This window comes from Aplidium turbinatum, chromosome 13, assembly GCF_918807975.1.
Source record: "Aplidium turbinatum chromosome 13, kaAplTurb1.1, whole genome shotgun sequence".
In the NCBI taxonomy this organism is placed as follows: Eukaryota; Metazoa; Chordata; class Ascidiacea; order Aplousobranchia; family Polyclinidae; genus Aplidium; species Aplidium turbinatum.
In genome coordinates, this window is record NC_137484.1 from 7,051,705 (window position 1) to 7,070,569 (window position 18,865).

General features: G+C 36.8%; 1 protein-coding gene across 1 annotated transcript; it reads right to left on the reverse strand.

The window, feature by feature from the left end:
• Positions 1 to 9,216: 9,216 nt before the first annotated feature.
• LOC145782199 (mesencephalic astrocyte-derived neurotrophic factor-like) lies at positions 9,217 to 12,224 on the reverse strand. The gene is made up of 4 exons (XM_082593970.1): positions 12,090 to 12,224; positions 11,475 to 11,599; positions 10,818 to 10,959; positions 9,217 to 9,942 (listed from the first exon to the last, which is right to left on the reverse strand). The coding sequence occupies exons 1-4, from the start codon at positions 12,184 to 12,186 to the stop codon at positions 9,776 to 9,778; spliced, it is 531 nt and encodes a 176-aa protein (XP_082450096.1). The 5' UTR covers positions 12,187 to 12,224; the 3' UTR covers positions 9,217 to 9,775.
• Positions 12,225 to 18,865: the final 6,641 nt, after the last annotated feature.

An 18,865-nucleotide genomic window follows, 5' to 3' on the forward strand; every position in this document is an offset into this window, starting at 1 on the left:
CGTGCGTTGCTCAAGCGCATACCCCGAGAGTCGAACCAGCGCCGCTTGATCTTGAAACTTCTTCGTTCCAGAAGTGACGCGCTAACCAATTGAGCTATCGGGGCGGACTGTGACAACGTCAATAACCAACAGTGGCTGTTAGTGTGGAAGCACCTTTAGAGCGCCTACATGCAATATGCAAATGAACTATATTCAAGGTTAAAAAAAACTTTTTTTTATTAAACCCAGCCAACCCGGGTAATATTTACCAGCAAAAACAAGCTTTTGGGGAAAAAACAGGTTTTATGGGCAAAGATGGGATTTATTACGTAAAAATAGCCAAAAAAATTATTTTGTGGAACTTGTTTATTGGTTAAGAAGTTGACTATTAGTTATGCAATATACAATCATGTCCGCCCCAATAGCTCAGTTGGTTAGCGCGTGACTTCTGGAATGAAAAAGCTTCAAGATCAAGCGGCGCTGGTTTGACTCTCGGGGTATGCGCTTGAGCAACGCACTTTAAGGACTGCTCTCTATTCAGCGGCATCTAATGGATAGAATAACTCCCCAGCAACAAGACTTCAACAATCGGAACCTCACTCTGTCAATCTCGGTAACCGGGCCTGTGTCAGTGGTTCAAAACCTTTACAAGTAGGCAGTGGCTATTTGACCGGCGCCGGTCTTTAAATCTGAAACACTATTTGACCGATCATGACATCACTACACAGTCACTTTTTTTTCTTTTTCAAAGCAAAAGACGAGAAGCACATATATAAGTTCTGAATTTGACAATTTTATACCCGGAAGCGTTCTTTTCTTTTTTTTAACTAAATTTTGACCCGAAGTGCATTTTTGTAGTCAATTTTTAATTTGAGTTGCACTACATTTAAATACCATCACCATTTTTTTAAAAGAAGCATTGTATATAACTAGAGCAAAAATGTAATGCTTCGTTCAGCAAACACGGTCACATCAATCATTTTATTTTTCGTCATTAACGCGTCTGGGACGAAAAAGATACTAACTATAAAAATCGATATAGGGTCAAATCATTATAATTCAACAAGGGGTGTAACCCAATGTCTCAAAAACTCATGAATTTTTGATATAAGTTGCACTTGAATGAGCTAAATCTGATAAAAGAAATTTCAGTGAAATCCATCGAGAAATGGTGGAGCTACACTGATTTGATTGTACCACTAGAGGCGCTGTGCGCAATAAGGTAAAAATACAAATATTGATAAAATTTGCAGTTCTAATGCTAGGAATGTGGCGAAAACTGGTAATGTACCATTTTTGGGGGTGTAGAATTTAAAAATGAGGTCAAATTAAGCAAAAAAGACTTGCAAATGGGTCAAAACTGGGACTTTATTTTCAAAAATGACCCATTTCAAGCGCATGCCCTCCGAAAAGGGGACGATATTTCGAAAAAATAAAAATAGGAAAATGACCTTCGGAAATCAAGGAATCATGTCCAATATTCAAAATAGGTGCCCCAATGCGTTGTAAAAAAACTTGTAAAAACTGTATGAAAAATTGTAAAAACTTTTCATGTTTGAATCTGATCACTAAATTACAGTATTTTGTGCTATTTCAGAGTTTTTTTCATTGCAATTTTAAAAATTTGAAATTTGTCTATAAAAAGCATTGGGGCACTTATTTTGAATATTGGACATGATACCTTGATTCCCGAAGGTCATTTTCCTATTTTTATTTTTTCGAAACATCGTCCCCTTTTCGGAAAGCACGCGTTTGAAATGGATCATTTTTGAAAATAAAATCCCAGTTTTGACCCATTTGCAAGTCTTTTTTGCTTAATTTGACCTCATTTTTGAATTTTACACCCTCAAAAATGGTACATTCCCAGTTTTCGCCACATTCCTAGCATTAAAACTGCAAATTTTATCAATATTTGTATTTTTACCTTATCACGCACAGCGCCTCTAGTGGTACAATCAAATCAGTGTAGCTCCGCCATTTCTCGATGGATTTCACTGAAATTTCTTTTATTGGATTTAGCTCATTCAAGTGCACCTTATATCAAAAATTTATGAGTTTTTGAGACATTGGGTTACAAATTACAATTTTTTGTTGAAATATAATGATTTGACCCTATAGACCTACCAGCACGTTAATGAACGGAAGGTGGCAAAACCTTGAAAGGTTTAAAACGTGCCTGAATGAAAAATTATGTATAGTCAAGGGGCGTCTTTAAATGTAGCAAACCTAGCAAACGTAGCAAACCTAGCAAACCTCGCAAACCTAGCAAACGTAGCAAACCTAGCAAACCTCGCAAACCACAAAGTTGCCAGATGGTATTTTATTAATTGTATTTTTTTTAATTTTTTGGCGTTTAATTTGTCTGGTGTCTGTTTTTTAAAACCTTTTTAAATATGTTATTTGTTTATTGTTGATGTTCTATTTTCATCAATAAAAAGATATCACAAATCTCTGCTTAGTTGGTTATGGTTAGTTTTGATATAAATACGTTAAAGCAATGCCTTTGCGATCAACATTTGTGAGATATTGAAAGGTAATATTAACGCAATATTTGGTAGTCAGACATTCGAGAATCAGTATTCAATCTCTTAGTTAGACCATAGTTGGGTGAGTTCGCCAATCACTGGTTCTCTTAAAATCGAGCTGCAGACGATAAATAAAACTTAACTTTTGCAGGCGACCGTAGTTCCTGCCCTGGGCTACGCCGTGTGACACACAACGAAGTTTCTAATGACAAAGTTTTTGTGTGTGTTTATGAAGTAAGGGATATTTTGTGAACGAAACCGTTTTTTTCCAAAAGTCTTTGTTATTTCAAGTGTGTTTAAAATACCCATATGCTTTGGATCCGTTTTGGGCTACTTGCAAAAAAATTGGCTTGTTTTTGGGATTGGTTTTAAACGTGTTTTTGGCTGGGTAATTTAGTAGTATCTGGCAACTCTGCAAGGCTTGCTCCTTTAAATGTAGCAAACCTAGCAAACCTCGCAAATCTTGAGAAAGGCTTCTACAATTGATGGCCGATGAAGTTTTCAACTGTTTATAGTGTGCATAAAATAAATAGGCCTAGACTACAGACAACCTTACCATTACTTGCTGCTAATCTAAATCTATCTTCTTTTGAGAGACTATGAAAACTTATTGGGGTTGGCTTTCAAATGTAGAAACCTTCTCAAGCTTTGCGAGGAATTCGGAGTTCGCGACATTTAAAGACACCCGCTGAGAAAACCTCATAACTATCAATTGACAAATGCACAAACTTTTCTCAAAGTCATAGCCTAGATAGTAAAACCTTATCAGGTTTGCGAGGTTTGCTACATTTAAAGAAGCAAGCTTTGCAGAGTTGCCAGATTCTACAAAATTACCCAGCCAAAACACGCTTCAAACCAATCCCCAAAACAAACCAATATTTTTGGGAGTAGCCCAAAAAGGAGCCAAAGCATATAGGTATTTTAAACACACTTCAAATGACCAAAACTTGGAAAAACCGGTTTCGTTCACAAAATATCCCTTACTTTCTAAACACACACAAAAACTTGTCATTAGGAACTTCTTCGTTGTGTGTCACACGGCGTAGCCAAGAGCAGGAACTACGGTTGCCTGCAAAAGTTAAGTTGTATTTATCGTCTGCAGCTCGGTTTTTAGAGAACCAGTGATTAGTGAACTCACCCAACCATGGTTTAAGGGAGGGATACTGATTCTCGAATGTCTGACTACCAAATATTGCGTTAATATTAACTTTTAACATCTCACAAATGTTGATCGCAAAGCCATTGCTTTAAACGTATTTATATCAAAACTAACCCTAAACAACAAAGCAGAGATTTTGATATCTTTTTATAGATGATAATAGAACATCAATACTAGACAAATAACATATTTAAAAAGGTTTTAAAAAACAGACACCAGACAAATTAAACGCCAAGAAATTACAAAAAAATACAATTAATAAAATACCATCTGGCAACTTTGTGGTTTGCGAGGTTTGCTAGGTTTGCGAGGTTTGCTACGTTTGCTAGGTTTGCGAGGTTTGCTACATTTAAAGACGCCCTAGTCAAGTGGGGTAAAAAAAAATTTTTTTCAGAAAGGTTGTCCTAGATTTTTTAGCTTATCAAGTATGACCACTAAAGTTGGTCACAATATGCAGACCATGTATGTCTATCATCCCCCAATGAAATTTTTTGAATCCATTAACTGGTTTGGAAATTATGCCCAAAATACCTGAATTTTTTTTTACCCCAGCTTTGGGGTAAAAAAAATTTTTCATGGGGTAAAAAAAAACACCTGTTAGTATAGCAGCTTCTTCTTCTTTATTATTATAATATTGATTTCATATGTTTTGCTATTGATTTCATATGTAATGTAGCCTAAATGATTCTCCACCAGAGAAAAGAAGCTTTGTGTAACTCATATATCAAGGACTGTGAGAGATGCTGAACCCATACTCGAAACTGACCGGATGGGTCATGATGATGATGTAAACGATTTTGCCCACAATTTTTGTATGCACTTTTTATTAAAATACACATTGTGAAATCGCAAAGTCTCATTACTGTAATAAAAACAGCAGCAAGACAAAAAATTGTGTTTAGTATACTTATGCACGCCATCCTGAATTTTATCTGCAGCTCTGGTTTGAACATGCAAGTGGGCGATTAAATTTCGCGGATCGTGAATCCTAAAAAATCAACCAGCAGTTTGTGAATGAACATACAACTAAAAAACAACAGACAGGAAATAAAACAACAGTTTGTGTATGTATGATTGTATGTGTTGTGCACTATCAATCAATGGATCACTCTGTACTCTCAATCTGCGCTATTGATCGACTAACCCGCAATACTAACCTTAAGCTCGGACCCCCAACTCCAGAAAACATCAATTGATTGTGCATAACACATGCATACATTGGCACTGATGCATCCAGAAGTTTGTTTTTGTATTTTTTGGTGATATACTGCTTGGCAGTTGACATAACACCAATACAAAGCCAAAACATTCCATAAAATGCACTGTTTTTTTTACCCCAAATCAACGAATTTTATTGGGGTAAAAAAAAACACCTCAATAATAATTTACACAAACATTTGGAGGCCCCAGTCTTTGTTGCATCTAGTAGCCTCACAACATAGTACGGTACTCACAATATAACATTAAAACATTCATACTACCTATCACTAAAATTTAGCAAAAACCTTTAATAAACTCCTCCGAACCTTTTTTTGCACCCTTTGCTGGTCATATTTACTCTATTTAACATAACTCTTCTTTGTCAAATCCAATCTTTTTCCTCTACCCCTCAAAGTAATCTCCAAAGACCACTTAAACAGACACTAAAAAAGTTGAGTGAATATCTACTCATTTTAGATGTGAGATGGTAAGTGTTTTTTTTTACCCCAATAACCCCACTATTTTTTTTTACCCCACTTGACTATAGTAGGCTATATATCAGTAGTTAGCATGGCCAAAAACAGAAAATTTCCCAGAGAAATTCTCAAATTCCAGCAAATTAAAAAAACTCTAACTTTATTACTCACATTTGAAAAGACATAAAAAATTGGGCTGTAGGCAACTCAAATTAAAAATTGACTACAAAAATGCACTTCGGATCAAAATTTAGTTAAAAAAAAAAAAAAGAACGCTTCTGGGTAGTATCGAACTCATTCCCTCTAGAGTAGAAGCCAGCGAGGTATCGCATGCGCCACGGATCGAGTTGAATAAAACTGTCGAATTTAGAACTTATATACGCGCTTCTCGTCTTTTGCTTTAAAAGAGAAAAAGTGCCTGTATAGTGACGTTATGACCAGTCAAATAGTGTTTCAGATGCAAAGACCGGCGCCAGTCAAATAGCCACTGCCTTACAAGTATGCAAAACTGCCAGGATTAAGCTCTGCAAGTTCTAAGCTTTCCCTATCGGAGGATAAAGATTCAATCAATTAGTCAATGTGAAATATCATGCTCCTACGCAATGAGTTGCTGGTTGCTATGTCAGCCACATGTAACAAGAATTTAATTAGTGTTTTTTTTGCAATAATTGCAAGAAAACAAATGCTAGAAAAGATAATCTTGATGAACGCCTAAACTTTGTAGTATTTGATTACTTGGTTGTTGAAAATAAAACTGTTGAGAAAAAGCTGTGTTCTGTCACAAGCGTTGCCATAAGTTTTTTTCTTGAACACCTATGAAATTTTCTCAAATTGGAGCAGAATTCCTCATTTGGCAACACTAGTTTTGTAGATCAAGCCACATCCTTTTAATAAAAACCGGGGCTTGTGAAATAATGTTGTTAGATGTTTTTTTTTATGCAAAAATAAGATGTAGGCTGTAGCCTTTGTAGAAGGAGCAATCAAAACCAAGATTCCGGCTCCTAAACACTCCAAAACTCCGGCTCCTTTAGGCTACACCTCTGCCATAAACCATGCGAGTCAGTCAAAGCTTACTTCCGAAGATTTTTTTTTTAATTTAAGAAAAAAATCAATCAAGGTGGTACAGAAATTTCAATTTAATTGGTTTTTTTGTCGGAATGCAACAGTCGTGATGATGTTTATAATAGAGTAGGCTACGGGGACAAGACCGAACAACTAAGGAAAAGGTGACAAAGCCACAAAAGTTTAAGACGTGCAAAAGATAAGAGGTCAGCGCTTCATGTAGGCTAGGTCACAGTAAATTAAGCACGGCCACCAAACCTGACAGTTCAAGTAAGTTGGTCTGTAGAGAATGAATTAGTTCAATTGTAAATTAGCCTATAAGCATAAAGTATAGGTCTTGTCCTTATTGAAACTTCTGAACTAAGTATTTCATCACCTTCTCGAAGCTTATTGCTCCACAACCTTGATCGACAAGCTGTCGCTGTGTGGATCGAGCCTTGTGAGCACCGAGAAATCTGTCAGGCAAGCAAGAGCATGGAACTCCTATACTTGACTACAGATGAGCTGCTAGATCAAAATTAACCCAACTCCGGCTTCACGCCAAAGTGTAGCCTAAATCAACCGCTACAAAAAAACTATAGGCTACGGTACTACCAGGGCCGTGCTAACTGCCCTTCTTAGCCAAGTAGCCACTTCCCCCCGGACAAGAAGGAGAGGGGGCGCGGCTGATTAGGGGCCCATTCATTTTCGTCTGTCTAATGTTTTGACTGTTTTAAAAAAAAATATATACATATACGGTAGGCCTACCACAGAAGCTCGATAATCAAAAGCTAATTAAATCATGCCAGGCCGCATTTAGTGCTTTCCAAACCCCTGACTGGGGGCCTACCTCTAACTAGCGCCCACTCGTATTTAGTTTGTGCAGCGTTTTCGGTTTATTATTAGGCTACACAATATTTTTTTCGTTTTTGAAAACTTTTTCAAACCTTGTGCAGAAATTGACGCTGAAACCAGAGCCACTGAGTCTGAAACTGTGCGTGCCACTACGTGTAGTCAGGTGATCCCTCGTCTCCGCCAGATTATCAAAGAGAAAGGTTGAATAATTCTTGGGGTTATTGAAGACAATACAGTTTTCTTTTATTTGAAATATGAGTTGTTTTTATTGGTCTTCATGTCACTGTAAAAGCCAACTTTTATTTGTCCATATTTCGCTGTGCCACTCTGTATATTTGGAAGGATTCACAAGTTATGAGCATCGAATATGTTGCAGTAAGGCATTGGAAGGCACTGCTGTGCAGCAAGCACGACCACTCAGTGGCGTTAAGGAGAGTAAGTTACAGAAGAAAATTTTGGACCATGGTTGGTTTTTAATCTTTATCCTTAGACTGACAAAGCCTTGATAGGTAATTCCTGGTACAGTAGAATTCGCCTATAACGGCTTCGTTTATAACGTCAATTCGCCCATTACGTCACATTTCGCTCGGTCCCGGCAGAATTCCTATCTTTTGCGTACATTGTAGTTCGGCTACAACAGCATCGCTTACAACGTCAATTCGCCTGTAACGGCACCCTTTATTGGTCCCCAGACGTCTTTTGTTCGTTTATAACGTCACTTTAAGCCATCACCTTTACCGCGAAACGTCAGTCTTTTCCAGTTAGCGCTGCTGCTTGCAAAATGTCTTCCCTTTATTTTGCTACGTCGTTCGCAGCAGGGACTTTAATTAACTGAATTAACTTTTTTCCCGCGTGAAAAACTATCACGTGTAAAAAGCAGTTCTACAGCTGACTTTTAAACAAATTAAAGCAACAGTTGAACGTGCAACAGTATTTTTTTTAAACAATTTCTTTGTTTACTGTATTTTCTGCGTAACTTTTGTCAGTTTGGTGGTACATAGTAAACCTGACTGGATTATACACCTCTTTCTTTAATCAAAAGACAGTTTTGGAATAGTTTGTCTATAACGTCAATTCGGCTATAACGTCAGTTTTTGCAATCCCCTAAAGGTGCCGTTATAGGCGAATTCTACTGTAATTTCGCATACTTGTAGAGGCTCTTGACGCAGGGCCAGTTACCGAGATTGGCAGAGTGAAGTTTTCCGATTGTTGCCGAGGCATTATTCTATTCACTAGATGCCGCTGAATAGAGCAGTCCTGAATTGCGTCGCTCAAGCGCACACCCGGAGAATCGAACAAGCGCCGCGTGATTTTGCATTTTGCGATAGCATGAAAATTTTTAGGAGATTGAAAACTTTCCGAGGAAAAGCACCTTGTATTCTTTGAAGACCTGTGAAGATATGATGCGTTTGCATTAACTACGGGATCGTCTTTTACAGATATCTTTCCTTAAACCTTTATGGCTTGTGTTTCCAGAGTTTAACGGGCCTCTGTTGTGACACACGCTACGTTTTTGGGCCCATTTCATAGTTGTAGGAGTTGGGGATGCAGGGGGCGGTCGCACTCCGAAAACGTTTGATTTGTCGATAATTCGGGCAAAATTGCAAAAAAAAATGGACAGAAAATTCTAAATATTTTGTCGATTCATAAAAATTACATATCTTTTCAGCTTCTTGTTTTAAAAAACTAATTGAAACTGCATTTTATGTGTTTAGGTCATATCCTAGTGTTTAATACCCCACTTTAATGATTATCAAAATCAGCAGTCAAAACTAATTGCACGTGCAAAAAAAATTGTGACATTTTTTGAGGTGAAGCATGTTTTATTGCAAATTTTTTTTGGGCGCATTTGTTATATTTGGGGAGCATTTCTTTCGCACCCCAAAAATTACTTTTTCTTACACCCATGGCCCATTTTAATAAAAATGTTTGAGTCAAAATATATTCATTGCTCCTGTAAAGACGAAATAAAATAAAAGGATAAGGAAACAAATATTTATTTAATGATCAGGAATACTGGTCGACTGTCGACTGTAGACAATGTAACTCTATCAATACATTCTGCAAACTCCACGCACTCGGTTGTGAGCTGGTACAGAGATACTGTACGTTAAAGGTCAATAACAGAAAAATTAAACTGCAGATATACTAATCTTAACCGATGCATTAGGTCAATTTCAAAACTCCTAAAACCTAAAAATTTTAGCTACAAAAATTGTTGTTAATCTTTTACGAAGCTACAACTGAATAAGGAACCGAATAACTGCTTTAAAAAGCAGCAAAAGGCTATTTGGCGACTTTGATACAGCTCAAAAGTGCCGTTAAATGCATATTTTGAAACTATAAACTCCTTTGCACAAACTTGCAAAGTTACGTTAAACAAAGCACAATTTTTTTAGGCAGTTGTAGATCGCAATGTCTACTTTTGTCATTAACTGTTAATTTAAATAGGAAGAAACCATTGCAATATCCGCATAAAAATTCCTCTAATTTGAGCTGATGCTGCTGCTTTGGAGCGAGCCAAGGACGTTTCATTTAGGTCACAACTCCTGGCGGGTATACTGGGGAAGTAGTTGTTTTACTCGTTGGATATATTCTTGTTTTTCTAAGCACCCTTTGCATTCCTCGCCCCAGTCCATTAGAATCTTCTTCAGCTGCTTGACACGCATCTTGTTAAAATCGACAGTCTTCCAATCAATTTCCTTCTCTGAAAACAATACCAATGATTGCGTATTAGATAACTTGCTAACTGCAAGTCAGACCAGTCGGTAACAAAATACGTTGAAGATTCACATTTATTGTAATCGGGGACAGACGATCGCTGAGATCAAGTGTGCAGCGGGATTGCGAAATTGATGACAAGACCTTCTAAACAATGTGTTGTAGATAGTGCTTGCATTTGCAGCAGACTAAAATAAGAATGTGCAGATGATCAGCACACTCGACATAGTAAAATGCATTGAAGTAGTTGGTTAGATATATATGGTTAGATAAATGAAGTGGGAGTTGGAAAGAAAAGACCAAGGTGGTCCAACTGCTATGTTCAAAGAAAACTAGCCTACTTTAGTTTCTATAATTATATTCAATATTATTAACCCTCAGTTTGGTATTAACCTTCAGTTGGCAATAGACGGAAAAACTTGAAGTTATAGCCTTAAAATGGATGAAAATTACCCTACAAAATACGGATTTATATTACACTAAAAAATAGATTTATGGCAATGTTGTTGCTTCTATGAATTTACACATTTACATTTTACTTTATCTGCAAAGTGCAATGAAAATCTGTCTCATCAAAGCTTTAAAAAATCTATTGGAAAAATACTTTCTCAGCTACAAGAGGAATTTTAATAGGTTCTGCAATTTAGTACTATGGAAGCATGCAGAGCTGCCAAAGTTAATGTTCAAAAAAAGCATTCTTAGTCGAAAGATATGCTAATAGGTACAGTGGTACACTACTATTCACTATTCAGCCATGCCATGCTGCGATCACCTACTGTACAAGAGTATTGTTTTTTTTTTTTTCAGATCAAAATAAAACCAAGAACAAAAGCATTGTCCTCGTAAGCAGTATTGACCCACCATATCTTAATTCACAGATTTGTGAATCTTTCTTCTTCAACTTTGCGCATATCTTTTCAGGAGGCATATGAAAGCTGCACGGTTTTGTAACTTCTTGTATCAAACCAGTTGCTGCATCTTCCGTTCCACCAATGTAGTAACACTAAAATCAGAATTAAATTATAATCATGAGACACTGAAGCAGTAGCAAAAAAATATTGAAATTTGACAGAATGAATCCAAATTATCAAAGAACATGGTCATCAACAAAGGTAATATACAAAATGTTCAGATGTAAGGATGGCGGGATGCTGTTTGCACTACTGAGTTATATATATACTAAAAACTGAGTATAAGTTATAAATTATACTTCATAAGCAAAGGTACAATATCAATAACCAACTGGACCGCAAAAAGGATGTAACAACATGAAAGCAACAGGTGCTAACTAGAAAAAATAAAGTTTTACAGAAAGAACACATTGCAAAAAAGTCATGAACAATTTATACTACTGGCCAGTGGCCAACTGTCTGAAATCTGAAACTGTGTCAGCATCCCCATTCCCAATTTACGACTTAACAACTTTAAGTTTACAAATCAAGATGAAAAATAGTAACCAATGAAATCACATGAGTTCAAAGACTTTGGAGTGGCATGTATACATAATGTCAAACTTACAAATCGATTGTCTTTTCCTTTCGCCTTATTACACTCTTGCTTTAATCGTTTTCGGATCGCTGGTTCACCTTCTATGTTTTCATCTTCAATAATCTTTTCAAATTTTGCCAGATACTTTATACAAACTGAAAATAAAAATATTTTATGAAACTCAACTAAACTTTATTTTAACTCTTTCGCAACCACAGGCATGTGTAAACATACTTGGATATTTGTCCTGAAGACCAAGGACGTACCCATACAAACAAAGTAAAACGAATGCAGATTTTTACCTTGAAAGTATGGGCATGTCCTTGGTCATGGCAAAATTTCAAAACGTATACAGATGACCATGGTCAGGGAAGAGTTAATCAAATAAAAAATATTACACTTTAAAAACCAAATTGTAAAAACTGCAGTCATTAACATAACAATGCCATAAAAACCATTCACGTTCAAAATAGGTTGGCAATGTAGCAACAATGAGTAAAGAAAACAAATAAATTAACCTTCAAGATTTAAACAAAAGACAATTTAAGAAGAAATGAGACTGAAGCCACTGGTAATATTCAAAGTCAACTTATGTTATTTGACGATAAACCATACTAAAGTAAAAAGAACCAATGAGATACATACCTTCACAATCATCATCTGCACTTTGCACCAAACTCAAGCATATCGATAACATACCAAGAAACAATAAACCAGTAGTAGAATAACTTATAAATGTCATACTTAGGCTATATGTTTTCAAAATTGACTAGACCTGATAAAAAAGTGTATTTATTCAACAAATTTTTAGAATAAAATACATTTGTATATTAATCTATAATCATGATTTACTTTCTAGTTTCTGCCATTCATGCATCCCAGATTGAAAGCATCAGTACTAGTTATATAGAAAGATACCAATTCTTTAGGTAGTGACAGATAAAATTTATGATTACTAACTGGAGTATCCTACTACTACTCACAGTTGTTGTAAGACAATAAATATTGCAAAAAAATAAATTTTGGGAGCTGATATAGAAGTCTCCACCTTGGTTATAAATGCTATAATATACGTCAAAGACTGGAATCAACCAAGACATAGACAGTGAAATGTGTTAAAACTGAACAGCATTTAACTAAGCAAAAGCTGTTTATGAATACAAAGTTAAAAGCTTCATTTGAAAATACTTAAGATTTGGTTTTCTTTTTTCGGTCATCGACCAATTTTTTAGCAAAATGTCCGAAAAAAAATATAGTCGATTCGGTCAAAATGTCCGAAAAAATGTATAGTCAATTGACTAGGCCTATATGACAAAAAATGATTAAAATAAATAAAATTGACCGAAAATTTTCAAGTTATTTCGGACAAACGACCGAAAAGTCTCAGCAAAAAAAAAACCAGCATAAGATGAGATGCCAACTTCTCAACTTATGGAGTGAACTGAAAATATTGTTGGTTATTTGAAGTTTAAGCAGAAGTTATATTACATACCACGATAACAATCAGACTTATATAGATAAAACATACCCAATTGAGTGAATACTGATATCACACAAAAAAACCCAGCTGTGATGGATCAAGTTTATTGTATCCGGATGCAACCTAATTCGTACCATGAACAATTCGTATCGTCAGTTCGTACCTTGAAAAGATCGAGAGAAAAAAATAAAAAAAAGCCGAAGTCGCTGATCGCAGTTTTCGCAAACATTTTAAAATTTTCCGCAAACAAACAAAAACTCTTAGGATCATTACCAGAAATTTTAAAATGTTTGCGGAAACTGTGGAAAAACGGAAACTGCAATCAGCGATGTTATATTTTTTTTCTCGATCTTTTTAGTTTGTTTGCAGATACCGCTAACCGATACCCTAACCCTTTTAAAATGTTTGCGGGAACTGCGATCAGTGACTTCGGCTTTTTTTAATTTTTTTCTCGATCTTTTCAAGGTACAAACTGACGGTACGAATTGTTCATGATACGAATTAGGTTGCACCCATTGTATCCGACAGATATATACCACATTTGTTGAGGCTGGAAATACTTTCCAACAAACTGGAACCACAATCAGTAATCTTGTTTAAGACCTCTGGAAAAAAAAATTCTGTTCAATGAAATAGCCTAGTGATTTTATCTTTCACACTTAAACCACATAGACTTCACCATGTGAAACATGGTACCTGGAGAGCACCTGCTCTCTCAATAGCCTCTTAACTTAGTCTAAGTTATGTCTTAAATAACTGCAAAGAAATTTTATCAGAACTATTTCTGGCTCATACAAACAAGTTACTCACAGCTTTAGATAAAGGAAAAGATAATAATAACATACAATACATTGGAAATTAATATAGATACCGTAGCCTATACAAAATCGAAATGGGAGAAAGACTGAATGACTTTTTAAGGAAATCAAACCATCTTTTATCGTCTTAGCTTATTACTACTGCACCATTTAAAACAGATCGAAAGCTGTGCAAATGTGCTTCCATAAGAAAATTAAAACTGAAAAATCAATGTATTCATCAAGCCTGGGGCTGGCCATACATACGGTAGTGGCAAGTATTTTTTGAATTTTTTTTTAGTTAGAAATGGAGTGCCTCAAAAAAAATTGCCCTGACTATATGACTGTCTTGCAAAAGAACTGCTTGTTGAACAAATTTTATTCATATTTCAGTATGCAATAGTTTGCTTGTTTTGAACATGAACTGTATTGTTTAGCCAGGTAGGCTACCTAGAATTCATTTACCATAATTGGCAAACAATTAAAAGCACAAAAACCAGGCTTTCTAAATGATCTTCAGTATTGAAAAGGAAAAATTTAGTAGTACGGTTAATTCTGGTTTCAGTACTTGGTTAATCCGTCCTTACACATAAGAAACTGACACTTGGAAAATCATTTCAAGGTAGATAAATATGACTATAAAGCAACGTAGCTCAATGGAACCTTCAACAGCGATTTGTCGATTCATGATTGGAGGGCTTCACCGGGAGTCACGGGTGACAAGTTTTGTGTCAATATGTGAAAGGGTTTGCCTGGAAAGTTTGACAAAAGTGAAAAAAACTTTAGTTCAGTTCAGTTGTTTTTATTTTTGACCATCACAGCAAAAAAAATACGCATCAACATAGCAAAAGTCGAGAAAAAGGTAGAAGCGACAAAACGCGAACGTTAAAACGTGCTTGTGATTGAAGTAAGTTATTATGTTAAAGGATTTATTTTAGCACGGTCGCAACACCTTCAGAAAATTTTAAGATAAAAAGGGAAATAAAAGAAAATGTTACAAACAAAAATACAAAAAAAACAACAGCCCACAATGTGATAGCTTTAGCTGATATTTTCAAGAATTGTAGGCCTATATGTAAACATTTGCTATGAAGATCGGCCATGGTGCGTTATCAAGAGTGCGTATGGTCGTCAGGGGAACACATCTTGATGCATTTAGCACTTTAGCTCATAGCAAAGAAGAGCAAGGCATTCAAAGAAAACCTCAAATAGAAATGGGCCACGGGCCCAATGGCAAGGCCATTTGAAGTGCAACGCACCAGGCCATGCACGAGTCACAAAATAGTTACAACTTGACGGCACCACAAAACAATGACAAAAACAAATAAAACAAACAAGTAAAAATAACTGTTCCAGACGGTTGTTCGCCTGGTCAAACGTCATATAAAAACCGTTCGGGTCTACTGAATATTACGTCATGGAAATTCCTAAAACATGAGTCAAAATTGCACCATCGTCCGTAAGACTCGTGTCAAACCTGTTTAAACCTGTTTCAGTTGAAACCTGTTTGGACATGAAATTGCGTCACACGAACTGCTCTCGTGCCTTTGAGTTATCACAAATTTTTCTGATTCATTCTCGAAGTTGTTTGTTGGAAGTCGGTCGCACATTTAACTGGTTTATTTGGTGCTTGCTAGCTGGACAAATTCTCCGTCTTTTATCCAAGTAATCTGTATTGTAGTGACAGTTTTAGAGGTGTAGGCATTGCATCTCCATTTCGATAGCCGCGGGCTAATTTTACAGAAATACCCCAGCCAGCAAGCCCATATGGGCCCCATATACTATTTTAATGGGCTTGTGGGCATGTGGGTTTTTGTGTTTTTGCCATATGTGCCCAATATGGGCTTTTTTGCAGAATGTGTTGCTAAATGACAAGGTGGAATATAAAACTTCCAATCTTCAAATGCGTGATCATATAAATGCATTTTAATAAATTTAGGCACATAAAATTATTGATCATGGGCTAAGCATGAAATATTGATGGGCTTCCCACTTTGTTTATGGGCAGACCATGGGCTTCCCACTTTGTTTATGGGCAGACCATGGGCTGCCCACTTTGTTTATGGGCAGACCATGGGCTGCCCACATTTTTTATGGGCAGAACATGGGCTGCCCACATTTTTAATGGGCAGACCATGGGCTACCCACATTTTTTATGGGCAGACCATGGGCTACCCACATTTTTTATGGGCAGACCATGGGCTGCCCACATTTTTTATGGGCAGACCATGGACTGCCCACATTTTTTATGGGCAGACCATGGGCACCCACACAGTGATTCAAAGGTTTGTGGGCAACCCATACTAATATGATATACACCTCGATCAGCATTTGTCTAGACTTTGAGATTTTTTAGTTGTCTCAAACGACTTTTATTGATCTTTTAAACAAACACAAAATGAAATTGAACAAGCAAAATTACTGGGGGCACCTTGCTATGCATTGCGCAAAGCTCACTGCTTGCAGTTGGAGCACTTTGGCAAGGTTGGCAGTAGTACTATTTTTGGTGCTTACGTACCACAAATAGGAAAATGTAACATGGAGCTATATACCTTCATGGCCATTCCAGTGTATATATTAAACGGTGTGCACTGTCTGCTCTTGGCTTACGCCGATTGAGCACTTTACTGGGGGCACCTTGCTATGCATTGCGTAAAGTTCACTGCTTGCAGTTTGAGCACTTTGGCATCTGTCTGCAGTTATATATATACCTGGTATACATATGGGCCGCCTGTATTAGATTTATGGGTTACAGCCCACATTAGATTTGTGGGTTGAGTGTGAGCAACCCACATGAAACCCATAAATGAATATGGGCAGCCTATATGGGCGCAATGTGATGCCCGCGGACACAATGTGTATGGGCCCCATATGAGCAGCTCACATGGGGCCCGTACATCAGCCCATATGGGCCCCATGTGGGGCCCATATGGGCTTGCTGGCTGGGACACTGTTTGAAAAGAAGTTCAAGTGTGTGTTTCTTCGGTCATTATATACAGACGAACGGATTCGGGAACTTTATGTTAAAATTTTCCCACGAAGAGATTATGGTTTACCGCTGTGACCATAAAAAATAAAAGACGAGTTCTTGTCAGTTGGTAGGTCAAGAAGAAATTAAAGCAAAAAAATAAAAGACGAGTTCTTGTTAGCTGGTGGGCCAAGAAGCACTTGAAGGCATAAAAATAAAAGACGATTTTTGTTAGCTGGTAGGCCAAGAAGCACTTGAAGGCATAAAAAATAAACGACGTGTTTGTTGTCAGCTAGTGCAGAAGAACTACTTAGAAGTACAAGAAATAATAAAAGAAGATTTGTTGGTTGGTAGTCTACACTCTTACAGAAGCAAAGAAAAGTAAAGACAATTCTCCTCAGTTTGGTACAGAAGAAAAATAACTTTGACATTCATTGGCAAGAAAGAAGATTAAAAGACAATCCATCTGTGCTTGTAGATTCAAGTGGAAGAATCCAAGCAAGTTTTGTGGACTTTAGGACTTCATACCCGTACAGCTACGGTATCGTGCATTTAAATTCTTTTTTGTATTTTTTACGGTCTTTGCAGTTAAGTTTTTTATAACTACTGTAGCCTAATAATTTTGTGTGTTTGTGTAACTTCATTTTTTTTCAATTGTTAAATTTAGCCCCAACATTTAATATGTCTACACTCGGTGGCGACAAGGACTCGACCGCCGTAGACTCGACTGAGTTTAAGCCTGATGATGTTCTTTGCGGTCGGGCAGGCCATTCTGGGGAGGGACCTGTAGTGTCTGTGTATTTACATAATCTGTATTGGAAACCCGTAACGTGCTAGTATATAAATGACTCGTGTCTCGCTGTTTGGATTCTTTGTTCCGCCACGCAAATACAAGTGCTATGTTAAATCTGAACTATCAAGTTGTGTAAAGCAGGCTAGGCAGACACAACAATTCTGGCGACGAGGATAGTAGGATAATACTCAGAAAAGAATGGAGATACCTACGTTTGATTTACAACCTTTTGACTGTGAAAGTCCTGGAGCAAGCACGCGATGGACCAGATGGAAACGAGCTTTTGAGTTGTATGCTGAAGGAAAAAATGTCACGAATGCTTCTAGAAAGCGAGCTCTGCTGCTGCATTGTGCTGGAATGGCAGTGCAGGACATTTTCTTTACCTTTGAAGGGGAATTGAACAGCTATGAAGCTGCTGTTCAAGCATTAACTAATTATTTTACGCCGTTAAACAATGTCCCGTTTGAACGCCATGTATTTAGATCTCTATTTCAAAAAGAGGAAGAAAGTGTAGAACAATTTATAACTCGATTAAAACAAAAAGCAGAAACGTGCAGTTTTGAAGACATGGATGATCAAATTCGTGATCAAGTCGTGGAAAAATGTAGATCGGATGCGTTACGACGGCAACTCTTAGAAAAAGGAAGTGACTTGAATCTAAAAACGTTAAGAGAATTGGCCTTGGCATTCGAAGTGTCAGAAATTCAATCAAGATCATACAGTCAGGAAGTCAACAAAATCTCGACGTTTAAATCAGTTAAGAAAAGCTATCAATCTCGATTCCGATGTTACCGATGCGGAAGGGAAGGTCACAAAAGCAGCGACAGAAATTGTCCAGCGCAAGGAAAAGAATGTAGAAAATGCAATAAAATGGGTCATTTTGCAAGCTGCTGCAGAACAAAATCTGTTGGAACCAGCCACGTGGAAAAGAACCCGACGAATGGAAGCAACAGAACGAACCGGAAAAATAACATCAGACAAGTAAAACGAAATGCTGATGGTGAGTTGGACTATATCTTTAATCTATGTAGTTACAATACTGGAAAAGTTTCGGTAAATGTTGGTGGAATCAATATTTCAATGATTATCGACTCGGGAGCTACATGTAATGTAATTGATCGTGCACTGTGGGAAGATTTGAAAAAACAGCGCATTAAGTGCAAAAGCCATCTTTCTGACAAAACAATCTACGCTTATGGAAGTGATGCACCTTTGAAAATAGCAGGAATTTTCACTGCAGACGTTGAAACAACAAAAAAAGCACTGAAAAATGTCGAATTTGTAGTGATCGAAGGAAAAGGGCAACCGCTGCTAGGATTGAAAACAGCCACAGAGTTACAAATAATTAAATTTGATTGTGAACTAAATGCTGTAACTAAAAGT